The sequence below is a fragment of the Podarcis liolepis genome (assembly GCF_965112155.1).
Source record: "Podarcis liolepis genome assembly, chromosome: 9".
NCBI classification, from domain to species: domain Eukaryota; kingdom Metazoa; phylum Chordata; class Lepidosauria; order Squamata; family Lacertidae; genus Podarcis; species Podarcis liolepis.
Genome location: NC_139564.1, coordinates 73,028,439 through 73,052,925, shown reverse-complemented (window position 1 = coordinate 73,052,925; position 24,487 = coordinate 73,028,439). Strand labels below are relative to the sequence as shown.

Genomic DNA, 24,487 nt, shown 5'->3' with positions numbered 1-24,487 from the left:
AGGGTTGTGTTATTGCCCCAAAGCTATTCATTATTTTCATTGCCATGATCCTACACTTTGTTGAAGGGAAACTCACCACTGGGGTAGAAATCATGTATCGAACAGATGGAAAGAAAGGTCTTCAATCTGAGCCGGCTGAAAGCAAAGAGTAAGCTTACCATAACTTCTGTCATAGTGCTTCAGAATGCTGATGACAACGTAGTGTGTGCACTCTCAGAGGATGACCCCCAAACCATCCAAAATATCTTCACAGAACCTTACGGAAAGCTTGGCCTGTCGCTCAACATCCAAAAAACCGAAGTGCTGCACCAACAAGTACAAAATAACCCCTCTGCAGCGCCACAAATCCAACTCAATGGTGTAACGTTGGAAAATGTCCATCACTTCTCCTACCTAGGCAGTTATCTTTCCACAAGTCAACAGTGATGCCGAAATCCAGCATCGCCTGAGCTCTGCAAGTGCTGCTTTCTCCCGACTGAAGTGCAGAGTGTTTGAGGACTGCGACATTCGCAGGGAAACCAAAATGCTTGTTTACAAAGCTATTGTACTACCAACCTTACTGTATGCTTGTGAAACATGGACCACTTATTAATGTCATCTCCAACTCCTCGAAAGATTCCATCAATGGTGTTTCCAAAATATTTTACACAGCACTTGGGAAGACTGGCGAATTAATACCAGTGTACTGGAAGAAGCAAAGATCACCAGTGTTGAAGCAATGATTCTGCGGGTGCCTGATTATCAGCTTCCAAAGCAACTATTCTGAACTTAAAAATGGAAAGCATAATGCTGGTGGTCAACAAAAGAGGTTTAAAGATTGTCTCAAGGCAAATCTTAAAAAATTTAGTATAAACACTGGCCTGTGAGCGCTCCAGTTGGAGAACAGCCTTTACCAAAGGTGCTGTGGACTTTCAAGACGCTCGAATTCAGGACGAAAGGGAGAAACATGCTAAGAGGAAGGCACGTTTGGCAAACCCTCACCGTGATCAACTCCTGCCCGGAAGCCTACTGTGGAAGGATGTGTGGATCCAGAATTAGCCTCCAGTCACTTACGGACTCACTGTTAAAACCGTGTTCATGGAAGACAACCTTACTTGGCTACGAGGGATCGCCAAAGAAGGGTGCATCTGTGACTGGGACTTATAAAGCTAGGACTTAAAACATAAGAGTTCAGATATCCTACCCCTTCTTCTATCTAAATTTCAATCTGAGTTTGAAATTAAAAAAATAAAATTTGAAAAAACACCACCACAATATAAGCTTTATTGTAGGAGAGTGATAGACAGGGGTTGTCCCCTGCACCTTGACATATGGTTGGGTGGGGAATCAGCAGCCGGTCAGAGGTTGTTGGACTGCAACTCATCCCCCTTTGGCCATGCTGCCTGGGGAGTTTGAGCCCCACAACATATGGTGGACCACATCCGGTGCCCTAATAGACTGTGGCTGCAGCTGAACCCAGGATGTGGCTGCAAGGAGGCAGCAGCCCAGTGGGCTCAGGCCAGAGGCCTCTCTTCTTTCTTCAGTCAGATGAGCTGTATGGAGCTGTATGGTCAGGGACCAGCCTTTTAGGGGGCAGATGTGGGGCGAGCACCGCTTTTGTTGTTGTCTAGTCATGAGGAGGGATCTGGGCAATGAGTTATGCTGGGATGCTACCCAGCAGGGCTAGCCTAACAGGCAGAAGGGCCTTTGGCCCTAGATTTGAGCCAGGCACCCCTTACACATAAAAAATAAGCAGCCCTTGGTGCCTGGTGGTGATGACTGGGTGTTGGAGCTGGGTGTGTTCACAAATGCTCCATGTCTGATACCTGTCTGCAGCTCTGGCTGGTGGTAAGGGAGCTGTTCTGTAGAGTTTGTAATATGGGGTTGAGTTCCAGGAGCCCTCTATCTTTTGTTCCTGACATTTTTGGGGGGAAAGTTAAGTGGCGGCGTATGTCCCTCTTCCTCCTGGTGGCACTTGAATTCCCATCTGCTGCTTCTCAGGTGTGTGCATGCTAAACGCTTGGGTTCAATAAATGTTAAGATTTAATTTGAGCTTATTGTGTTAAAACAGGATGGTAGACCTGTTTGCCTGAAAATGTGTGCTAGACTCATATTAGGCCAGACCTAATACACATGGAGAACAAGTGAGACATAATCTTCTTCAGATGTTGCTCCTACCTCTGGCAAAGATGAAAGAGGAGCTAGTATAAATCAACATACTCCAATTTAACCCAGGGGAGATTCTCCCCCGCCCCCCCCCCGACATCCCATTTTCTCCACTCAAAACCGAATGGACCCCAATATTTCATCGATTCTGCAGTAAATTATGGCACACCACCATATACTCCAGTATGGTGCCTCACAGTCCCATTACACAGCTGCATAAGTGTAATGATTTTAAAAACATTTTTTAGGGGATAACCAGTATAATTATGTAGGGTGGGGTTGGCAACACAGGTTTCCTTCCTCAGTTCGTGGTTGTTGTTTTTTTAATACTACTGCCACAGGGACTGGTGGAGTTCCTAGCCTGGTTTGCAGCCATTGCCCAGCAAATGCCTCCAAAGGGCACTGTATCGCAATTTACCATTCTTTCCAAGGGGGTGGGGGTGGGCATTGGCTGCTCCTGATGTGCCTGGATTGCATCTTTCCATTCATGGCTAGAATGCAGGTGTTGCTCTCTGGCTGGTGTGTTTCAGCACTGTTTTTATGGATGCTGTGTGAACGCCTCGTGGTAGTTTAATTCAAAGTTTCACAGAACATGGCATCTACTCAACACTTCCTTCTTTTCTTTTGGTACTTTATTGCTCAAGCTTTGGACCTCACAGTCTTAATCTTCAGCAATGTGCAAAAGGGGAGGCATTACAAGAAAGGTGACAACACTTGCCCATGGGAGAAGGATGCTTGTGTTGACAGAGGAAATAAGACAGGATGAGGCTATAGTAGAAGGGACATAGTGGTTTTGTTTGTTCATAAGTCTCCCATACAATTACCTTATTGTGGGTAAGATGATTACTTTAAAAAAAGGCCAAAGAAACAAAGTGAAGAGTGGGATTTGGGATTAGATTAAAGTGGAACCCAAGAGAGATGTCAGTGAAAAAAACAAAATGGAACTAAGGAGGAAATGATCCTGATAGAATTCCCAAGATCAAGAGCAACCAAGTCAGAATGCATGATTGAATAAATAACGTCCCTAAGATTACTCCAGGTCTGCTCTGCCACTCACATTTCCTATGCAGACAGACATAAAGCAGCACCATAGCCCCAGCCCCTGCCTCTTATTCAATCAGATAGAAAAATAAAGGTCTAGTTCACTGGAAATTCTTCAGTTTTACAAAACTAACAGAACTGCATTTCAGCTTCAAGCTTCTACATCATCTGCTTTTTCTTCAACTCCATTCTGTTTGTCATCTTTCATTTCTGTCTCTTCTCTGCAGACTGCATCAGCTTCCACCTACGGAAAAGATATGACAGAGGAAAACATGGTAAGAAGGAATCTCACCTCTTAAGTTGCATGAGTGTTATTAAAGCAGGGTTCCCCAGTTTTTGATACAGTAATCTTCTAAACCAAAGGAATATATTCCAAATTGAAGAGTTATGAAACAACTAACAGAGGGCTTAAATCAGGAGCTGTCAACCTTCTGAGGCCTGAGAGCACATTTTAATTTTTGAGCAAGGGCTGCAAGTACCATCTCCTATTATCACCCCCCCCCCGCTCCCCTGGATCAGCTCCCCCACCCAAAAGGAGAAAGTGGGTCACACACTTCACTTTTAAGGGATCTGGATAGAAGTTGGATCCAGTTGATGTTCAGCACGTAGAGCTGAAAGATGGAATGGGAAAGAATTCTTCCAAATTCTTCCTGTAGCTTAAGGTACTTTTTCAAGAGAGGAAAAAGTAACCACCCTCATCTCATGACCACCCAGGGAGTTGGGGACTTAAGAGGGTTTAAAAGTAAGGAATGGCTTGGGAGCACCTAAATATGTTCCAAGAGGAATGTATTTTAGGAAAACTGCTGAAACACTGACAATCCATAGAGGAAAATGAAATCGCCCTCTTATAGTATACAAGTTTGGGTAAAGACAAGACTATTTTGTTTACTGGTGAAAACGTAGGTGTGATTCTGCAGAACACTCCTGCTTACCTTTGCTTCCTTGCCTGCAAGTCTTTGAAACATGTTGGCATACATCTTTTTTTCTCTCTCATGCTGCTCACGGATCTTTTGCTGACAAATTATTAGCTGCGCTTTGGCTGCTTTGTTGCTTGGGTAGAGCTGCAGCACCTTCTGGAAATCTGCTCTGGCTAGTTCATAGTCATTGACAGCCAACTCAGCCTCCCCACGGCGGAAAAGGCCTTTCTCGTTGCTGTTGTCTAGCTCCAGAGCCTGGCAGGCAGGTGAGACGAGGTAAAGAAAAAATATTAGGGAAAATATCCAAACATCATAATGAGAACATACAACTAGACACCTCTGGTGCTTTTGAAGCATGCACTTAAAGGAAATGTTGTGTTTCAACACAAAATGGAGTATAATGTACTTGTTATAACCTAGGCTCTCAAAATGTGGTGAAGACCTCCAGTAAGAGACCTAAAACGTCTTAAAGGTTTATGTGTGACAGATACAGCTCAGCAGCCTTAGAGAGGGAGGGGATGAGATACAGCAGCAGCCTCACTTATCCAAAGAAGGAAGGAGGGAGGGAGCAGCAGCAAAGAGAAAAGAGGAAGAATGTGCTTGCTTGGGGGACTGGGAAGAAAAGTATTGATACAGAAAAAGAACTTCTCTGCTGCATGAGGCTATTTTAGCATACTGTTCTCAGCAGTGACCAGCCAGATGATCAGCATGAATCTCTTCCCCTGCTGCTTCTATTTGCTCCTTGGTCTTCCAACGTATAGGTTCTGCCATTATAGTTACTATGGGTGGATAGACCTCTCAGCTGTCAATCTGCCTTCTCATTATTTGACTCCATCTACGCTATTCACAACTCACTCACAAGGTGCAATGACCATTAGCTTAGATAGATTCAAGGTAAAAAAGATTAGTCAAATTCACGGAGAAGTGGTTTATCAGTGGCTAATGGGAGGCAAGGGCCTAAACTGGGTACGGTGTAAGCATCTTCTCCCAAACCATTTTAAAGCAAAGGCAGCTTTAAAAGCAGCTTTTGGGTGTCGAGAATTGAACAGCCAAAACAAGAGTTTGGGGGAGAAAGTGGCTGCTTAACTTTCCATCTCTGACTGTTTTTTGGCTCACCACCCTTTCCCACTCGAAACAGGTCGGGTTGGAAAGGTATTCACTGAGCGACTTTCAGCCATTTTCCCACACAAATGCCCAGATTACAAAGGCTGTTCTTAGCTTCCCGCCTCCCCTTCATTTAGTTTTACAGCAGTTGGGGAGTGGGAATATGTTGGGGGAAGGGGTGTTCTGAGGCAGACAGCACACAATCTGCCTGGGCATCCATTCTGTAACTGGTGGGGTTAGGGCAGTTTTAGGGGCTCAATCAAGCTTTGGAAAGCTGTTCGCATATGACACTAGTTTGTTTATCCTCTTCTATATCAGCAGGGAGGTATTTGCACATACTGGGGATACAATAAGAGAAGAGAAAGGAGATAAGCTAGTGAGTTCTTCTCAAGTTCCCCTACTTGGCACAGGCCATGAATATACAATTAATAAAAGTTTTATGGAATAGTATTTCCATTTCCAGCTTTTGCAACTCGGTTTTTCATGTCACAGGAGTGCAGCAGCTGCTGTGCTAGCTGGAAAACCAACTGGTCTGAAAACAGCTTCACAAATACAGTGGTGCCTCGCAAGACGAAAATAATCCGTTCCGCGAGTCTCTCCGTCTAGCGGTTTTTTCGTCTTGCGAAGCAACCCTATTAGCGGCTTAGCGGATTAGCGCTATTAGCGGCTATTAAAGGCTTAGCGGCTAAAAGGCTATTAGCGGCTTAGAAAAGGGGGGGGGAGCGAAAAAAATCGCAAGACTCACAAGACATTTTCATCTTGCGAAGCAAGCCCATAGGGAAATTCATCTTGCAAAGCGCATCGAAAAACGGAAAACCCTTTTGTCTAGCGGGTTTTTCGTCTTGCGAGGCATTCGTCTTGCGGGGCACCACTGTAAAAGGATTTAATTATTTTAAACCCACATACACACTATATCACTAGTCCAATAAAGGGTACCATTTGGGTATCCTTTGCACATCTTCAATCACAGCACAGCCTGGGAAGCTTGTTATTACTGGCTGACACTCCTGCCTGCATTCCTGGATATCTAAAGTGCTGCTTACTTTGTTGCAGTTCTCCAAGGCCTGGGAATACTCCTTCAGCTTCAGATGGCACATGGCCAGGTTCAGATGGGCGGCAAGTCTCAAGCTCTCGGCCTTTGCTTCCTCTGCATCCGAGAGTCCCGTTTCATGTTCCAGCCATGACACTATCTTCTTGTATTGTGATGCTGCCCGCTTGTATTTTCCCTCCTGGAATGCAATCAGTATGGCATCAGACTCAAATGGATTAGAGGGCCATATTCCCTACCCAGCAGATCCCCAGCGGGCAGGCTGACATAATGTCACCATTATGTTCAGCTGAAGCTAGACTAGGGCAAAAATTCTAATGTAGCTTTAGTTGCAGGTAGCCGTGCATGGTTAGTTGGGCAGAACGTGAATTCTACCTCAACTCATGGGACGCGGGCGGCGCTGTGGGTAAAAGCCTCAGCGCCTAGGGCTTGCCGATCGAAAGGTCGGCGGTTCGAATCCCCGTGGCGGGGTGCGCTCCTGTTGTTCGGTCCCAGCGCCTGCCAACCTAGCAGTTCAAAAGCACCCCCGGGTGCAAGTAGATAAATAGGGACCACTTACTAGCGGGAAGGTAAACGCCGTTTCTGTGTGCGGCTCTGGCTCGCCAGAGCAGCTTGGTCACGCTGACCACGTGACCCGGAAGTGTCTCCGGACAGCGCTGGCCCCCGGCCTCTTGAGTGAGATGGGAGCACAACCCTAGAGTCTGTCAAGACTGGCCCGTACGGGCAGGGGTACCTTTACCTTTTTATGATTGTGGAAAGGAAGCATTAACCAGGTGTCTCAGGAAAGCTAGACTATCACGCTCATCATCTCTGACAACTGGCTCTGCCGACTTGGGCTGACAGAGGTTGGAATCCAATATTTGGAAGGACACATTTTTTCCATCCCTGCTATGAGTAGCTCAGCTCAACATATTGCATATCTATCTCTTGTTGAACCCACCTCTTCCCTAGCACTCATGGCAATTATGATATATTCCTTGACTCCTTAGTTTCTCATTGCATAATGGACAGAGTGGCATTTAACGCTAATCCAATTTACAGTGTAGATCAGGGTAGATAAAAGGTACATTAGGATTTACTAGCAGATCTCTAGATGATTTGCAGCAAGTCAGCAAGGATTTCTGACTCCCAATTGCTTAACACTTGGTTGCATGGACCAACTAAAAAAATAATTGCCACAGAAACAGAGTAGTGTATGTTCCTCAATTGTTCAGCTTTGTTGACAATGTTCGGGACCTTAAATGACGCACTTCTGGCACAGGAAGGCCAAAGTGAATAGGTCCCTGACACACAGCATAGGGGTGTAAGGGAAAGGGCTATCATTGCTCTCCAAAATATCTTTGCAACAATGAATTAAAACACTGTTTTTAAAAAAACAAAAACAGATGGGATAGTATTGTTTAGTAGTGGCTCCCCTACCGGGATGGCCTCTGACAGTACATGCATCTTTTACATTCTTGCTGGATAGCTGTGAGTTTGCCAGGAGTGCCAATGCTTAGACCAATTCCCACACTGTTTCAGACTGACCAGTAGGAATTTACAGGCTATAAGAGAATTCAAGGGAATCTCTCTCATACTGCTTTGTGGGATCTCCCACCTTTATGCCCGACTCTGAATAAGATCACAAGCACCCTCTAGATTCACCTAGGGTGATTCAATATGCGTTCATGGGGTCAGAGAACATGAGGAAACAGAACGCTCATGGCCCATTAAAGGGGCTCCCTGTTCTGATCCTGGTCTTCTCCCACCTTATAAAAATGAAGATCCAGCCACTTGGGCTGCCATCCCATCTGGCTGGATGCCCCTCTAGGACAACTAACTGTATCACTCCTAGTACCATGGGGAAATCCTTGCTACCCATGTTGAATGAGGGTCTTGTATCTATCTAGAGTGGCCTCTAGTTAAAAAAGACAGCAGAGGGAGTATATGGCCTATAAGGCCACAAAAGCCTCTTGGGTGCAAGAATTAGCTGAGTGGGAGAGGACCATTCCTTGTCTCTTAATATTAAGGATTTTAAGCCCTGCCTTCTGCTGTAGGGGCACAGGAGTTAACCTGCCTTCCCTCAATGGAGTACAAATGTTGACAGCTTTATTCCTTTCAAAGTTGTAGTATTTATATTCTATGCTATCATCTCAGCCTATCCAACAGGTGCCAGAAATTTCACTGCTGTAGGCAGGGCTGTCTTAAGCATATGTGGTGCCAGGGTGCAAAGATCTGCCTGGCGCCGCCCCTCAGGCGTGCAGGAGGGCGGAGCTGGCTGGGTCACCCCCAAACTCGTGGCGTAGAGCCACCTGCAACAGCAGAGCCCGCCACAGTACTCTGACCAATGGGGGGGTTTCTTCCCCAGACTCAACTCTCGGGCCCCGGACTCTTGGCCTAGCACCCCTGAGGGCCCGGCACCCCTAGCGCCTATGGGTAAGACGACCCTGGCCGTAGGCAGAGTACAATATAGATTAATAAAGCTTTGAAAACTTTGTTGTACATCACACTCAGGTAGATTTTGGGGCAGTAGAATGAGCTAGTGCAACTATGGGCCTCACTTTTATGACTATGGTACCTATAAGCAAGTTTCAGCATTGGAAACAGTTTCCTTCCATTCCAACATACAGTGCTTTTAGTCATCAATAATCCAAATTCCAATCATACACCCATACCACAATTTCAGAGGAATGCAAATCAAAAGATATGGCACACTCAACATTACTTCAGTATCTGCCAGGGGTGTTTGAAATCCCCTATTACACTCACTTTGAAATACTGAGTGCCCTTTTCCTTTGCAATGGACCCTTGTTCCAGCTTTTCATTGGTGTTCATCTCCCACGACTCCTTAGCCTGTCCAGACAAAAAAGAAACCAATCAACGGGGTGCTTTTTTGAAGACAAGGCATCTATGGAAGAATGGCATGTAACTGTATAGAAGCGTAAAGTGGAGAGACACCAGGCAAGCAGATACACATGTCAGTTTACTGCCTCTACTGCTGGCCATAAACCACACACTGACTATGTGGCACAAGAAAATGGAAGCAGCAAGCAACGGTAACCTGGTCACCACATTCAGGGCTGGTTAAATGTAAGCCAGAGGAATAATACATCTCTTGAGCTATGTCTGTACGTCTCATATGCCGATGCTGCACACAGCAGAAATTTAGCATTTAGCGCCTTGCTGTCCCTTCCTTTATTTTTGGGTCTTCTCCCTATACAGTATCCCAAAACATCAGATTGTGCTATGCTGTTTTTATGGCTTCTAGATCTATCTGCAACGTGGTTCCGTTGCAGCCAAAGTGCAACAAAGCATCTTTCCAGTGGTCTTCTCTCAATTATGTCCAATGGAAAAAATAGAAATTGGGGGTTTTTATGAACTATTTTCTTTTAAAATACTGACTAAAATAGTTTCTAAATACAAGGTTTCAAAATTTTGTTTTACCCGCCCTTTATGTCCTCCGAATGATTTCTAATAATTATGTAAGACAGTTTGCAGTACTAGGCCATTGCAATTCCTGTACAACTCTCATATCTCTCATCTCTTTCATATTACTCCATCTTCTGCAGTGTGTGAAAGAAAAGGTTTGGAAACTTACAACCAAATCACTAAGCAAGTTAATACTGTATGTGAAAAAGTAGAGATGCTTGTTTCAGTACGTGTGAACCATCAGTTCTGTGAAATCCATGGAGATGAAATTGGAAGCTCAAATCAGAAACTACTGATTTGAAATGTGAGGTGATAATATTTCAAGGATATATTATTTATTACTTAACAGTGCAACTGCATCCATGTTTACTCAGAAATCCTACTGAGTTCAATAGCACTTGCTCCAAGGTATACAACTACAGGATTGCAGCCTAAATTTGACAACTGCTATATCATATAATTTAATTTAATATAATTTTATGTGTGATAGATAAGGCAGTTGTAGAATTCCTTTCCCAGGGAGATCTACCAATCTCCCTTTCTTCCAGTTTTTAGACAAATGCTGAAATGTGACTCTTGTCTTTTGTACAGAATACCTTCCAGCCACACAATAGCAACCCCCCCCCCAAAAAAAACCCACACCCTTCCATTCTCCAATGCAGGCATGCAAGAGGCATGATCACAGTTTAATGACATACTTCACCCTGGTGAAAACAGTTAAGAGGATGCATAACAGGGTTCATGTTGGTGTGACCTGGGGAGAGCAGACATGGCTCTGGCTTGAAAAGTGATGCGTCTCCTTTACTCACTGGCTGCCTACTAAGGTACATTCCCTGTGCTGTTGGGCTGGCGAGGCAAGTTGGGAGAAACTTGGTTTATGAAGAGCAAGGAAAGGGTTTTGTGAGGGTCCTGGCTTTGGTGTGTGGGAGCTGGTTCAGCAGCCTCCTGCCTGCTAGGTTCAACAGACCTCTGCTCCAGTTCCTCAGACATTAACCCTAACGCTTCTGATTCGTTTATCCTCGTCACTGAGTCATGACACCACCATTCCACAGTGAGGCTAAGACTGGCAGGGAACCAGCAGTATTAGCTGGAAATTCCTCCAGAGCATTCAGGTATCAATCAGAAAGGAAGATGGGATTAAGAGCAACCTTGTTAATTTTTAAAAGAAAACTTTATACATTCATTAAGTATAATTGTCGCTGGCGTCCATCTTTCTCGAAAGACAACGGAGTGTGCCTCTGGGGGTGAAGTCAAACCAGTGTTCAAAACTAACTGGGTGCCAGTTGCATTTTGCAACCCAAGAGCGCCCCCTTTGCAACCAAGTGGAAATTTGCTGTCCCAGAGTTTGCAACTGAAATCTCACACTGTGGGAGAGAGTGAGGGAAACATTCCTGACTGACTACAAAAGCTGAAAAGCTGTCACCAGCTATTGCGCTTCTGGCATTCCCTTTCAATGCTGCTCTCCATGAAGCCTTTTGATGTGCTGTGGCTTTCCATTGTGGAACGATGTGCATAGCTGACGGTATCAAAAACCCACCCCCCAAACAGGATGAGGCCATTCCCACCCTTCACCAGGGATTCCAAAGGTTGTAGCAGCGGATTTTTAAAACCATCCCCACCCTAACCTGCTCCAGATATAATATTACAACAACAAACAATAGTAATATCACATGGAACAAATAAGTTTAAATCAATAAAAATAATAAAAGTTGGGAAAGTATATTGTAGCTTCATTTTATGCAAGTTATTGTAATACATTTCTATTTCTTTCGCCACACACATCCTGTCATGGATGGATGAACATGAACCCTCTTTCTATCTCCTTTTCATTAGAAGAAACCCCTCCTTTGCTTACCTTTTCAAAGCTTTTAAGTTTGATTTCATACTGTAGCTCTGCATCCGGAGGGATCTGAAATTTTGGTTTCCCAGCACTTCCAAAACCATAGCTGTGAAAGAAATGAGACGCTTCTAAGATCCAGATCTGCTTGTTTTTCCTCCTTCGAAATCACCCACCTCTAAATAAGCGACCTCATAAGACTGTCTACAGATATACCCAATCCCCAAAGCTGAGTCTATTTGCAGTGGCAACAATAGTGTGTGCCTCAAGCACCCAAGAAAGTGGTGTTTCAGGACTGCTTCAAAGTAAGGCGTATATACCTGGGCTTGAGATACACCACGGACTCTTCCAACTTATCCATTTTCTGAAGTGCTTTGTCCACGCCAGGAGGAAGGTCATAGTTTTCTCCCTCTCCTACTTCAAACCGCAGCTCCCGTTTGTCAAATAGTCTGTCTCCATGCCGACCTTCCACCTCAACTGATACAAAAAATGGCATATTTAGACGGGATTACTGGGATTATATATATTATCCTCTCTCAGCAGTTTAAAGCACTATATCAATACTAAGCATGATTATCTAGCATGGTATGAGAGGAGACAGGGGTATAGTTACTTAATACAGCCAAACCATGCCTTTTAGGATGGCTTGCAACACAGTCAACAAAAAGTAATGGTACACTAAAATTCCAGAATATTAAAGCAGTTAACAATACAACATTAAAAATAGTAAAAGCCGAACAATTATAAAAACTCAGAACCATAAAATTACCCAAACATGGACTGGAACAAAAATGTCTCCATATACAATTTCTGTTCCCTAGCCTTCAGCTATGCTAGCTGGGACTGATGGTAGTTGAGGGGGGACCTTTGGAGGGCCACATGTTCCCCATTCTGCCAAAGCCAACAAAGAAAGGTCTTTTCCTGGGAACAGTCTTCCAATGCAGGGTCACCATAGAAAAGGCCTCATCTCTGACGCCTGTTAGCTGAGACCAGGAGAGCAGAACTTCAGATACTAATTTTAACATAATGCCATTTTCTTTTCTTTTTTTGAAGGAAGTTCTTTGATAACAGAACAAAAAACTTTTAGTTTAAGGAGTTAATGCACTTAGAAACTTATTCATGCTCCCAAATACATAAAAAGTGTCTGTTATGGGACCTGCGTCAACATCCCCATCCATCATCTTTTTACTGTTACTTACTCTCCACCATAGCTCCCTCGTTGGGTTTGGAGTAGCCTTCTCCCTTCTTACGAATTCTTCGGATAATTCCACCATCTTCATCATCTGTGAGGTCTTTACCCTTGAACTCAAACAGCTCTATCTAGAGGAATGAACAAAATAATGCAAATTCAGATTTAGCCCATGGTGAAATTCTGAAGGGTTGACTTTATCACAGAAAAGTAGGAGGAAAAGTAGCATTATCTGAAGAGGTGGTATTATTATTATTATTATTATTATTATTATTATTATTATTATTATTATTATTATTATTTTAAGAAACCCTCCTTTAAAACCAGGGTGGGGGTGGGGAATTGAAACAGATAATTTGAACATGTATGATACGAAATGAAGTTAAAATAAAAATGAACAAGGGGAAAAAAAAAGAATTATGGAAAAGCTAGCCCAGTGACCAGAACTATGAAAGGAGTATTCAGCTACAGTGGTGCCTCGCAAGACGAAATTAATTCGTACCGCGAGTCTTTTCGTCTTGCGATGTTTTTCGTCTTGTGAAGCACGGTCCGTCGCAACTGCGCCTCTTCAAGCGGCTTTAAGAAAAAAGCGAACAAACTCGCAAGACATTTTCGTCTTGCGAAGCAAGCCCATAGGGGAAATCATCTAGCGAAGCAACGCAAAAACCGAAAAACCCTTTCGTCTAGCGAGTTTTTCGTCTTGCGAGGCATTCGTCTTGCGGGGCACCACTGTAATGCAATATTGGAATGGGTACCTAAGAAGAGAATGCCTCTTCCCAATTGAGTCCCTTTCCATTACCACATGCTAAGACCATCAGTTCTGCTTCACATGCAGGTGCAGGAAGGCAAAAGGCAGAGCCCTCAAACTGAACTCTCTTTTCATCCGTTTCTCTTGCAGTTTGTATGGCTGACTAAACCATTTTTACTGGAAAGACATTTTGAAGACTCTAAGATTCTATGTTTTAATTACATTGAGATCTTTTACTCTATCACTTGGTCAACTTTTCTGTTTTATTTCTGAATTTGGTTTTATACTTACAGCAGTAAACTTGAATGAATAAATCTGTTATTTCATTTCTTACAACAAAGGTAATCATACAGGGCCTGTACTCTTCAAATATTGTTCTGCTTTCGCCAACCAAGTTCCATATCTAGAGAGACTCATTGATTCTGCTGCCTTTGGCACCAGCTGTTCAGCTTTTAGCCTTGGCAAACATGTACAGCTGCTTTGGACTGCTACAGATGAAAGAACAGCCTCCCTGGCTTACCTCAAAAATCAGTGTGGCATTGGGAGGTATCTTAGGGGGACTGCCAGCAGAGCCATAGGCATATTCTGGTTTGCAAGTTATTTGACAAAGTTCTCCAAGTTTCATAGTTCCCACAGTGATGTCCCAAGCTTTGATGACTTCACCTAAAAAGAAGAATTTGGCCACATTACTAAAAAGTAAGCACCTGTAAGAAGCTGCTGTCATCAGTAGTCATTTATCCACATTCTCTCTGCTAGCAAAAAGCAAAGACATTGCAGGGATAAGCCCCAAAGAAGGTCACAAACTCCAACTGAACTAAAGAATCAGGACACCTCTTTGACACTTGTCTATCCATATTAGGAATGTTGAAGAATAAAAAGTGAAGAGGAAGTTCACAGATTATGACTAAAAGTACTGGAATACTTTAAAACAGGGTTTCCCAAATTTGGAACTCTAGCTGTTTTTGGAAAGCTGATCCCTGATCATTGTTTCTGCTAGCTAGGGATGATGGGAATTGTAGTCCAAAAACAGCAGGAGACCCAAGTTTTGGAAACCCTGCTTTAAGAGAACAATAATTGTGGCAGGTACTTTAAAACAACAAAAATTGTAAGCTCAGTTCTGCTGTCACAGTAATAGAGGCTAGAACAGAATAGGGACTTCAGAACCTTCTTCTCTCTGGAAACAGGACTTTCTCCCAAAGAGGTATGGCTGATACTTCCTTTCTCCATCAATGGAACCTCGTCCATGTCAGTAGGGTGGAATAGGTACTTAACTCTGTCCCAGAAAGCTATTTTTCCTGCTCCAAATAACCACCCTCCATCCAAGCTGATTTTACCTCTGCAGAGATCCAGACATGTATTGAGGCATTAAACATAAAAAATGGAACTCTGCTGAGGGAAAATAGTTGGGTTCTCCTTAAGAACCTCAGCACTTTTATGCTCAAAACTGTCCCTGGCCAAAGCAGCTTTTTGTACATATTATGCTTCATTACACTTATATTTGTGCAAACTGTAGTTGTGCCTAACAATTTATACTCATCGTATTAGCTTGATACATTTCTATTTAACAGAGCAACAAGTGAAAATAGCCTGTGTGGCATTCCTGACAAACAACAATGGTGAAAGCGAACCTGCATATGCTATTCTATTCAATATTCTATTCAACTGTATTTATGAAACCACATAACAATTAAATTCTGTTCCCATAATGAGAAGACAATTCTATACAAAAGTGTAGGACAATGAACATTTTACACTGCAAGTTAAGAAGAGGATCATCATTTAATATGGAATATGAAATGCATCATTTTTTAAAAATGCTATTGAAGAGGTCATGTTATTGTGTACAAGGCATAGAACGCACTACCTTTGCCGAAGTCAAACGAGAACTTGTCCTTTCTGTCCCGGCTTGAGTCAAACTTTGTGCCATCTAGAAGCCACCCACTATAGTGAACAGTCACTTTATCACCAATCATAGGTGATTCTGTCCCTGTCCCTTCTTTCTTGATAATCTGTAGTGGGGGAAACAAAACAATATTTATATGAACTACTAGGAAGCCATGCTACCCTGAGAAGTAAACCAAGTTTGTTAAGAAAGATTTTACAGATTGCTGTGGCAATGCCATCTGATACTAGTTTTACCACTATTTTATTTTATTCATTCAACAAGTGTTAAAGGGTTGGGTTGTACTTCACTGTTTTTGAATGTAATCAACACTGCAAAATTCCATTTCCTGCTGTTAAAGATTTAAGACATCTTGACTGCAGCTAACAGCACCTCTAAGTTACTAGGCTTCAGTTCACAAACCCTCACTATAAAATGAGATTTTGTGATCAGTTCTGCATGAGAAAATTGTGATGATAAATACATAAACCATATTAAAGAAACTAGCAACACTCCTTTCTCTACTTAGATCATTCCACTGTCAGAGCTTCAGCTCAGTTTTATAGTGATGTTTAGTCCACCTTTGAACTATTCAGGAATTACAAATGTTTTTGGAACAGCACAGCTGTTAAATGGACACCTGTCCAAGTAGAGCCCTCTAGCATGACTTTTCAGCTATGACTGCTTTATACAGTCAGTATAGTCAAACTAAGAACTGGATCTCATGTAAATGGGAGAAAAGTATAATGTTTGTGCCTTGTACGTTATTTTTCTAGGGGTGGTGGTAGCATAATTTAATTTCTGCAAAACTCTACAAAGTAGGCTAAACTAAGATTGACTACCACAAGTGAGCTTCATGGCTGCGTAGGGGGTGGGGGGCATGGCTGTTCTGGGACATGAGTTGAAGATTTCCACAAAAAAAGAAACGAACTCTACAGCAGCAGATTCCTCCCCTTGCAAACTTAAGCAACTCATGATTACTATTACACAGGTTCATCAGCTCCAAAAAAAGTTATTCTTCACTGACTTTTCTCCAGACTGACAGGTGTGCACACAGAGAAGGAATACAAAAGGAGCACTCTGTCACCACCAGCTTCAGCACTAAAGACGTGCCAGCAGCTGAAATTGCTGGATTTTTACAGTGTGCTCCTTAAATTTAAATAAAAAATTCCTTCCAGTAGCACCTTAAAGACCAACTAAGTTAGTTCTTGGTATGAGCTTTCGTGTGCATGCACACTTCTTCAGATACACACGGTGAGGTTGATGGACTTCCATTTCATGCGGCTCAATGTGGTGCCTTCCATAGTTCCAGTTACAGATAGGTAGCCGTGTTGGTCTGCCATAGTCAAAATAAAAAATTCCTTCCAGTAGCACCTTAAAGACCAACTAAGTTAGTTCTTGGTATCTACGTGCATGCACACGAAAGCTCATACCAAGAACTAACTTAGTTGGTCTTTAAGGTGCTACTGGAAGGAATTTTTTATTTTGACTATGGCAGACCAACACGGCTACCTATCTGTAACTCCTTAAATTTAGTATTTATCAATTAGAATGAACACAGAATAAGTTCTTTTTAAAAAATCAATTTTTATTGAAAGTTTTCCACATAAGATACAATAAAAATCACACTAATTTAAACAAGAAAAAGATGGGGGGAAAGATGAGCAAAGGAGGAGAAAAAAAGAAAAGGAACTTACAAAGTCCTTTATTAAAATTCAGTCTTAACCCTTATTCCACACACAGAAAAGTGAGCCCTCCCAGCTCTCACCTGGGAGCCTCCCCCTCTTCCCCCAGCCTCTCACTCTGGGAGATCCTATTTTCCTTGCCCCTCACAGAGGGCCCTTCATCCTGAGAAAGGGAACTTCAAATTACCGAAAAAAACGTAAGTATAACAAGGAGGAGGAAAAAGAAAAAGGAACCATAAGAAAGATATAAAAGAGGCTGGAAAGGAATAGGGAGGGCTTCCAATTCCCTGTCTTCCAATTATACTAAGCATACTAAGTTCTGTTTCCACAATCCATGTTAATAAAAGCAGAACTCTTACCCTCTTCTGTTTTTGTGCTCACATTCATTAACACAGGTAAAAGTTTGGGAAACAAAAGGTGCCATTCACTCTGGTATCTACAAATGTAGTACTTTCTGGGAAGTTTTAAGGTATTCAGACTCACTCAACCAACTGCTCTTTAAACATCTGTTTCACGGCAAAGAAAATATAGTAAGGAATAAATAACCCACAGAGAATACACATGATTGCTTGAAGGGTTTGTTTGTTTATTTAAAAAATATTTGTATGCCACTGTATCATGATTGACATATATATCAATCAAAGGGCTTTATAAATCAATACAAGAACCTTGAACCTGACTCAGTTGCAGATAGGCGGCCAGGGCAGCTCTTTTAACAATGGTGTCACATGTTGCCAACCAGCAGCTCCCAGCAGCCGTCTGACCACCACGTTCTGCACCAGCTGGAGCTTCCAAACCAGACCCCAGGGCAGCCCCACATAACAGCACATTTATATCCAGCCAGGGGGATGCGGGTGGCGCTGTGGTCTAAACCACTGAGCCTCTTGGGCTTGCCAATCAGAAGGTCGGCGGTTTGAATCCCTGCGACGGGGTGAGCTCCCGTTGCTTGGTCCCAGCTCCTGCCAACCTAGCAGTTCGAAATCCTGTCAAAGTGCAAGTACAGTGGTACCTTGGGTTACAGAAGCTTCAGGTTACAGACTCCGCTAACCCAGAAATAGTACCTCGGGTTAAGAACTTTGCTTCAGGATGAGAACAGAAATCGCGCGGCGGTGGCAGCAGCGGGAGGCCCCATTAGCTAAAGTGGTACCTCAGGTGAAGAACAGTTTCAGGTTAAGAACGGACCTCCAGAACGAATTAAATTCTTAACCTGAGGTACCACTGTAGATAAATAGGTACCGCTCCGGCGGGAAGGTAAAACAGTGTTTCTGTGCGCTGCTCTGGTTTTGCCAGAAGCGGCTTAGTCATTCTGGCCACATGACCCAGAAAAACTGTCTGTGGACCAACGTTGGCTCCCTCGGCCAGTAAAGCAAGATGAGCGCCGCAACCCCAGAGTCGTTTGTGACTGGACTTAACTGTCAGGGGTCCCTTTACCTTTTATAGCCAGCCAAAGCATGGACAACAATGGCCAGGCTATTCACGTCCAGGAATGGCGCTAGCTGTCAAACCAGATGAGGCCAGTAAAAGGCCTTCCTAGCCACAGAGGACACCTGGGCCTCTGTTGACAAAGATGTATCCAGGAGCCTCCTTCAGAGGGAGTGCAACCCCATCCAGAACTTACCAATCTCCCAAAATGGGAACCACCCATCAAAAAGGGACACTGGCTTCTGGGAGAGGCATAGGGGTTTGGAAATTGTTCCACTAGCTCCAACTGACAGAAGATAATCACATGGTGATTGCTAATAGTCAAATAGCCTGGCTCTTAAATCAATCTGGAGATAAGACTGATCTCAAGACACTTGGATCAAAGCCATTTTTCTGCTGTCTACGCCCCGCAGTTTGCATAAAAGTTATAATGAGCTAGCAAGTCGAGGAGAATGCCCTCATGCCCACACACCACATAATCACCTTATAAGAAAGAAAAGAAAGAAAAGAACTGCACCCTCTCTTTTTAAAACCCTTCAAAATATGTTAGGGACAGGAAACTGTAATGGGAGACCAGCCCCCTCCATCTGCTGGGGGGGAAAAACAATAAAGATCACAATGGACAGTAGGAAAGGAATTCCTATATCCTTATATAGGAGGGATATATGGAATATATCAGAATATATTCCTATATTCTGATATCTTTTTTTTTGTTGTACCCTGCCACTAAACAACTTGAGAAACTGAAAGTGGAAAAAAGACCTTGGTTCTCAAACGCCTTGGCATTCAAACACCTTGGTTCCCAAATGCCGAAAACCCAGAAGTAATTGTTCTGGTTTTCCAATGCTTTTCAGAAGCCGAATGCCCAATGCGGCTGTCGGCTATTGTTTCCTGGGCGCCTGCACCAAACAGAAGCTGCGTCTTAGTTTTCGAACATTTCGGAAGTCAAAAGGACTTCCGGAACAGATTAAGTTGGGTGCTTTTGTTTTTCCTTTTTTTGCGTTTTTGTTTTTGAGGCTTTTTTGGTTAATTTGATTTTGTGACTGTGTGGAACCCAGTTCAGCTACTGATTGATTGATTGTGTGACTGCTGAAATAGATAAAAGCCCCACCCCATCCAAACAATGACTATCATCAGTGCAGGTAAGAAAAAAAAAATTAAGTTTTTATCATCTACAATACTGCATTATTTATTTTATAGTACATTGTTTATTGCTTTCATTTTATGAATCAATGGTCTCATTAGATAGTAAAATTCACGTTAAATTGCTCTTTTAGGGGTTGCCTTTAAAAGTCTGGAAGAGATTAATCCGGTTTGCATTACTTTCTATGGGAAAGCGCACCTTGGTTTTGGAACACTTTGGTTTTGGAACGGGCTTCTGGAACGGATTAAGTTTGAGAACCAAGGTACCACTGTACCTCCATACAAGGAGTCTCATTTCAGTCAGGAGGAGAGAGATATTCTAGAAGGAGAAGTTAAGAGGGGTGTGGTGATGCCCTTGGTTTGTTATACTGCCAGAAGTAGCTCACGAGTATGATTGGTAGAAGGTTGGGAAACTGACAAAAACTGACCTTGTTTAAGAACAAATGCATTTAACACATATGCCATTACGTTTTAAGAAACTGAAGTAACCTAACTAGAAATAAGTTGAACATTTACTTTCTAGTCTAGAAAGCTGTAACACCTAACTGAAGAGTAGTAACTGAAAATAAGCAGTTACAGATAGGTAGCCGTGTTGGTCTGCCATAGTCAAAATAAAAAAATTCCTTCCAGTAGCAGGTGCTACTGGAAGGAATTTTTTTATTTTGAAAATAAGCAACTGAAGTTTAAAAGCTGTGCATTTACTACTTTGTTTAGAACCCTGTAGCATCCACGATATTTAGCATAATTATTAAGTTAATCATTTCCTGACACATCATTTGTTCTGCCAACTTTGTTCTGTAAAACAAATCTTTCTTATTTGTTCAACTTCTGCCTGAGTCTCAAAATTTTACCTTAGATAACCCGTGGAGGTTTTTGAGCATGGTGTTACACAGGGAGGTGGGATCTGCTACATTTTGATGGTTATGGGGTCTACGGAGGGGCGTTTGCTGCAATTGGTGGAACCAACAGTGGCAGTGGAACAGACACTACAGTGGTACCTCAGGTTACATACGCTTCAGGTTACATACGCTTCAGGTTACAGACTCTGCTAACCCAGAAGTAGTGCTTCAGGTTAAGAACTTTGCTGCAGGATGAGAACAGAAATCGTGCTCTGGCGGCACCAGGAGGCCCCATTAGCTAAAGTGGTGCTTCAGGTTAAGAACAGTTTCAGGTTAAGAACGGACCTCTGGAACGAATTAAATACTTAACCCGAGGTACCACTGTATTGGAAAGTGTAGAACTCTTATTCCTTGGGAGGTTTTTAAACAGAGGGTTGGATGGCCCGCTGTCATGGATGCTTTCGTTGAGATTCTTGCATTGCGGGGGTTGGACTAGATGACCCTTAGGATCCCTTCCAACTCCTATGATTCTGTATAACAGCCCATTCCTTTACCATTTGATCTGTTCTGTTGTCACAAAATAAAATACTAGGCCTTTTTTGACTTTTTGCTCCCTAACCCCCTTTTGGGGAGTACGATCTTTAGAAATCCAGAATTTAGTTTTGCAAAATAAGACTGCTTCCATGCTATTTAATTTGAAATAACATCCTTTAATCATTATGTTTTTAAAGGAAATTCTGATGACATCAGCAATGTGTTATATCCTGGTGATTCCCATGTTACTTTTCCATCCTTTTTAAAACATTTTTGGCAATTTTTGTCTTAAAACACAATTGTGGCACCAGCCTGCATAATGAAGACTGGTGCTAGAGGCTTTTCAGAGCTATTGTTCCTTAATTAGTAGCTTCTCTCTTGCCCCTGCTTACCTGTTCATGTCTCTGTGACTCCTCAATTGACTTGAGTTGGTCGGTTTTCAGAAAAAAATGACTTTTAATCAAGGGAAAGAGTGACCAAACAGTTATCAATGCTCAGGCAACTTCTGAGCTAAGACTACAGTGGTACCTCTGGTTACGAACTTAATTAGTTCCAGAGGTCCATTCTTAACCTGAAACCGTTCTTAACCTGAGGTACCACTTGAGCTAATGGGGCCTCCCGCTGCCGCGTGATTTCTGAAATCATCCTGGTACAAAGATCTTAACCCGAGGTACTACTTCCGGGTTAGTGGAGTCTGTAACCCGAAGTGTTTGTAACCCGAGGTATTTGTAACCCGAGGTACCACTGTACTGAAATGCACTGTATGATGGAGCTATCCTTGAAGACAGATCAGAAACTGCAGCTAGTGCAGAAAGTGGCTGTGCAACTCTTCACTGGCTGCCAGTCTGTTTCTGACCCCGGTTCCTGGTGCTGCCCTTTAACACACTAATCTAAAACAACTGCAATAAAAAAGGCACAGTCCATATTCCCTAGAAACTGTTGGATGCCTTTCAAGCTCTGGGTTTATTTTGATGTCTGCAGTTTTAAGGGATATAATTTCAGTTTAAGGCACGTGCGTCTTAGTTTATGTCATTCCACAAAAGACTGCAGTGGTTAACTTTTAGTTTCATTTTCAAATTGTGATTCACAAGGGTTCATACTTGTCAGGTGTCATAATATCACTACAATAGGCACACTGATGAACAAATCAGACTTGGATCTGAACTAGATCAAATACCAACCTCTGTAACCTTTGGGTGAGTCAACTTCAATTTCTATCTTAAGAACAGTAATATAAACAGCTTCTTACAATAAAGATAATGATGATATTTCCATACTGCCCTGCATCTGAAGATCACAGAGCGGCTTACAATAGATTGCAAATACTTTGCATGTTTAATTTGCAAGCAATAATTGGAAATAGAAATACCGTATTTTTCGCTGTATAACACGCACCAGACTATAACACGCACGTAGTTTTTAGAGGAGGAAAACAAGAAAAAAATATTCTAAACGAAATAGTGGATATATGATTTTTGTGGTTCATGCTGTGGCCACAGACATGTGATCTGACAGTGAGTTTGGAGTAGCCCAATGCAAAAATCCTGAGGATCCATGTGGATCCATGCTTTGTAACCACGGAGGAGGGAAGGAAGGGGAACCATAGATCCTCTGGTCACGACTGCAGCAGATCCCCCGCCACCCGCAGGCAATCGCTCCATAACACGCACAGACATTTCCCCTTACTTTCTAGGAGGAGAAAAGTGAATGTTATGGTGCAAAAAATACGGTACATCAATCGTCCACCTGCGTTTTGTTTTTTGATTTGTACTAATTTTAAGGAACCTATAAAATATAAGTTTAAATAAAAGCTAAAGCAAAACACACCCGGAGTGGTTCAGCAACCTGAGGCATATGCAACTCTCCTGCCTGCTCACAAGGGTCTGTATTCTGCACAACAAAGAAAAGGCTTCTCTGTGGTCTGCACTATTTTATTCTAACACAGAAGGGGATATGTAACCACTGAGAAGAATCAAGCCTCTTGTGCATGATGTGATCTGGTAACTGCCTACCCCTCCGGAAAGTAGTGTTGTAGGAAACTTGTAGTTGGTCATGGCAGGGCCTACCTGTGTGCAACACACAGTTAAGTGGATGTTAAAGAAGCATAAGGTACCACCAAGAGAAGCAATTATATCAACCCTCTTCAATATGCACTTCATTCCTTTGCAAGTCATGTCTTAATTTAGGTGTCACTACCCCCTCATCCATCCATACACACTTAGTGGTCTGAAGTGATCCATGCATTCCAGGAAAAAATAAACACCAAGCTCCTGTGACCTGTGAGGCTGCTCCCTAGGCGCATTATCTTGCCAAGGCTGCTTACTGAGTTGGTTTTTATCTGTTACACCTCCTTATCCTGCATTGTATTTTACTGCATAATGTTTTTGTTTCAGGGTAATACTGTGATTTCAATTTGTTGTAAGCTGCCCCAAGTGATGCCCCAAGAGATTGATTAGATATCTATCTATCACTTGGGGAATATACATATAGGGTGAATAAAATCAACAGTGTCTAGTAGGGTGGCCACTTAGTGACAGGTAAGAACAGCTATCTTGGCAATACAGAAATTTAGGGAGGGAAGTGACTGTGTAGGACGGGGGAGACGCACATCGTACCCTTATTCTCATGTTGTTAAAAGCGCAGACCAGGAAAAGTTGCTGGGATACAAATCGGGGGCGAGAAGGGCATTCTGCACATGCTCAGAGGCACTCTGCTGCTACTCCGCAACTTCTTGAGCCTAAACACTGAAATGGATTTGAAGCCCGAGTCTGACCCTTCCCTCCCGGGAGCAAACTGAACAGCGGGTCGCCCTCCTCCGCAGGCCTCGGGCACCTTCCAGACCACCTTCTACTACTACACTCAGGGCGCACCTTCCCGGGAATTCCCTGGGCCTCGCCTCCCGGGATCCTTGCGGGCGAGCGGGGGCGGCGCGCGTGCTTCCAAGGCCTGTCCCGCTCTCACGTGCGGGGCGGCGGGAGGCGCCACCGCGGCTGCCCTACTCCGCGGGGCTGTTGTCAGGCTTTCCCCGCCGCAGGCCTCGGGGCCGCGAGCTCGGAGCGCTTACCTTGAGGACTCCGCCGTCGCGGCCGGGGGTGACGTCCACGGCCGCCGCTTCTCCCTCCTGAGGCGGCGCGGCGCTCATCGCCTCGGCCTTGCCCTCCTCGGCGGTCATGGCGGCCTCCGCGGCTTCTCCCGGGCGGGCAAGCACGGGCCGCTTCTCTCCCTCGGCGATCCGGCCGGAGCAGCAGCGGGGCTCGCCAGGCGGCGCTTGGCGGCAACGGCGGCGGGGCTCCTCCTCCGTCGAGGCGCTGGGCCTGCTTCCTCTCGCCTCTCCGCTCGGCAGCCGGGCCCGCGCTCACCTCTCGAGCGCCCCCTCGGACGGGCGGGCCGAGCGGAGGAGGCGGAGAAGTTTCCAGAAAGGGAGGCGGCGCCTGAGGGAGCGCAGGCCGCGGCGGCAGAAGCCGCGGCGGGAGGCGGGGAAGCGCCCGCGTCGCCCCCGCGACGGGCTGCCTGCCTCGCTCGCTCGTCCGCGCCCCTCCGCGGCG

General features: G+C 43.9%; 1 protein-coding gene and 1 long non-coding RNA gene across 2 annotated transcripts in view; one reads left to right on the top strand and one right to left on the bottom strand.

The window, feature by feature from the left end:
* Positions 1 to 3,009, top strand: part of LOC310686682 — a 52,334-nt gene extending 49,325 nt beyond the window's left edge. The window contains exon 2 of the long non-coding RNA XR_014516044.1: positions 1,850 to 3,009. This is a non-coding gene — a long non-coding RNA (uncharacterized lncRNA). The remainder of the gene's footprint in view (positions 1 to 1,849) is intronic.
* Positions 2,760 to 24,487, bottom strand: FKBP4 (FKBP prolyl isomerase 4). The gene is made up of 10 exons (XM_083460555.1): positions 24,007 to 24,487; positions 15,302 to 15,446; positions 13,958 to 14,100; positions 12,700 to 12,820; positions 11,821 to 11,977; positions 11,519 to 11,609; positions 9,004 to 9,087; positions 6,251 to 6,436; positions 4,119 to 4,358; positions 2,760 to 3,430 (listed from the first exon to the last, which is right to left on the bottom strand). Exons 1-10 carry the CDS (start codon positions 24,112 to 24,114, stop codon positions 3,338 to 3,340), a joined length of 1,368 nt encoding a protein of 455 aa, XP_083316681.1. The 5' UTR covers positions 24,115 to 24,487; the 3' UTR covers positions 2,760 to 3,337.

Coding starts and splice junctions, on each gene's coding strand:
- FKBP4 (XM_083460555.1), bottom strand. CDS start 24,114: ATGACCGCCGAGGAGGGCAAGGCCGAGGCGATGAGCGCCGCGCCGCCT. Junction 6,437..9,003: donor AGGGCACTCAGTATTTCAAA/GTGAGTGTAATA, acceptor ATTGCATTCCAG/GAGGGAAAATACAAGCGGGC. Junction 3,431..4,118: donor TTGCAGGCAAGGAAGCAAAG/GTAAGCAGGAGT, acceptor TCTTTTCCGTAG/GTGGAAGCTGATGCAGTCTG.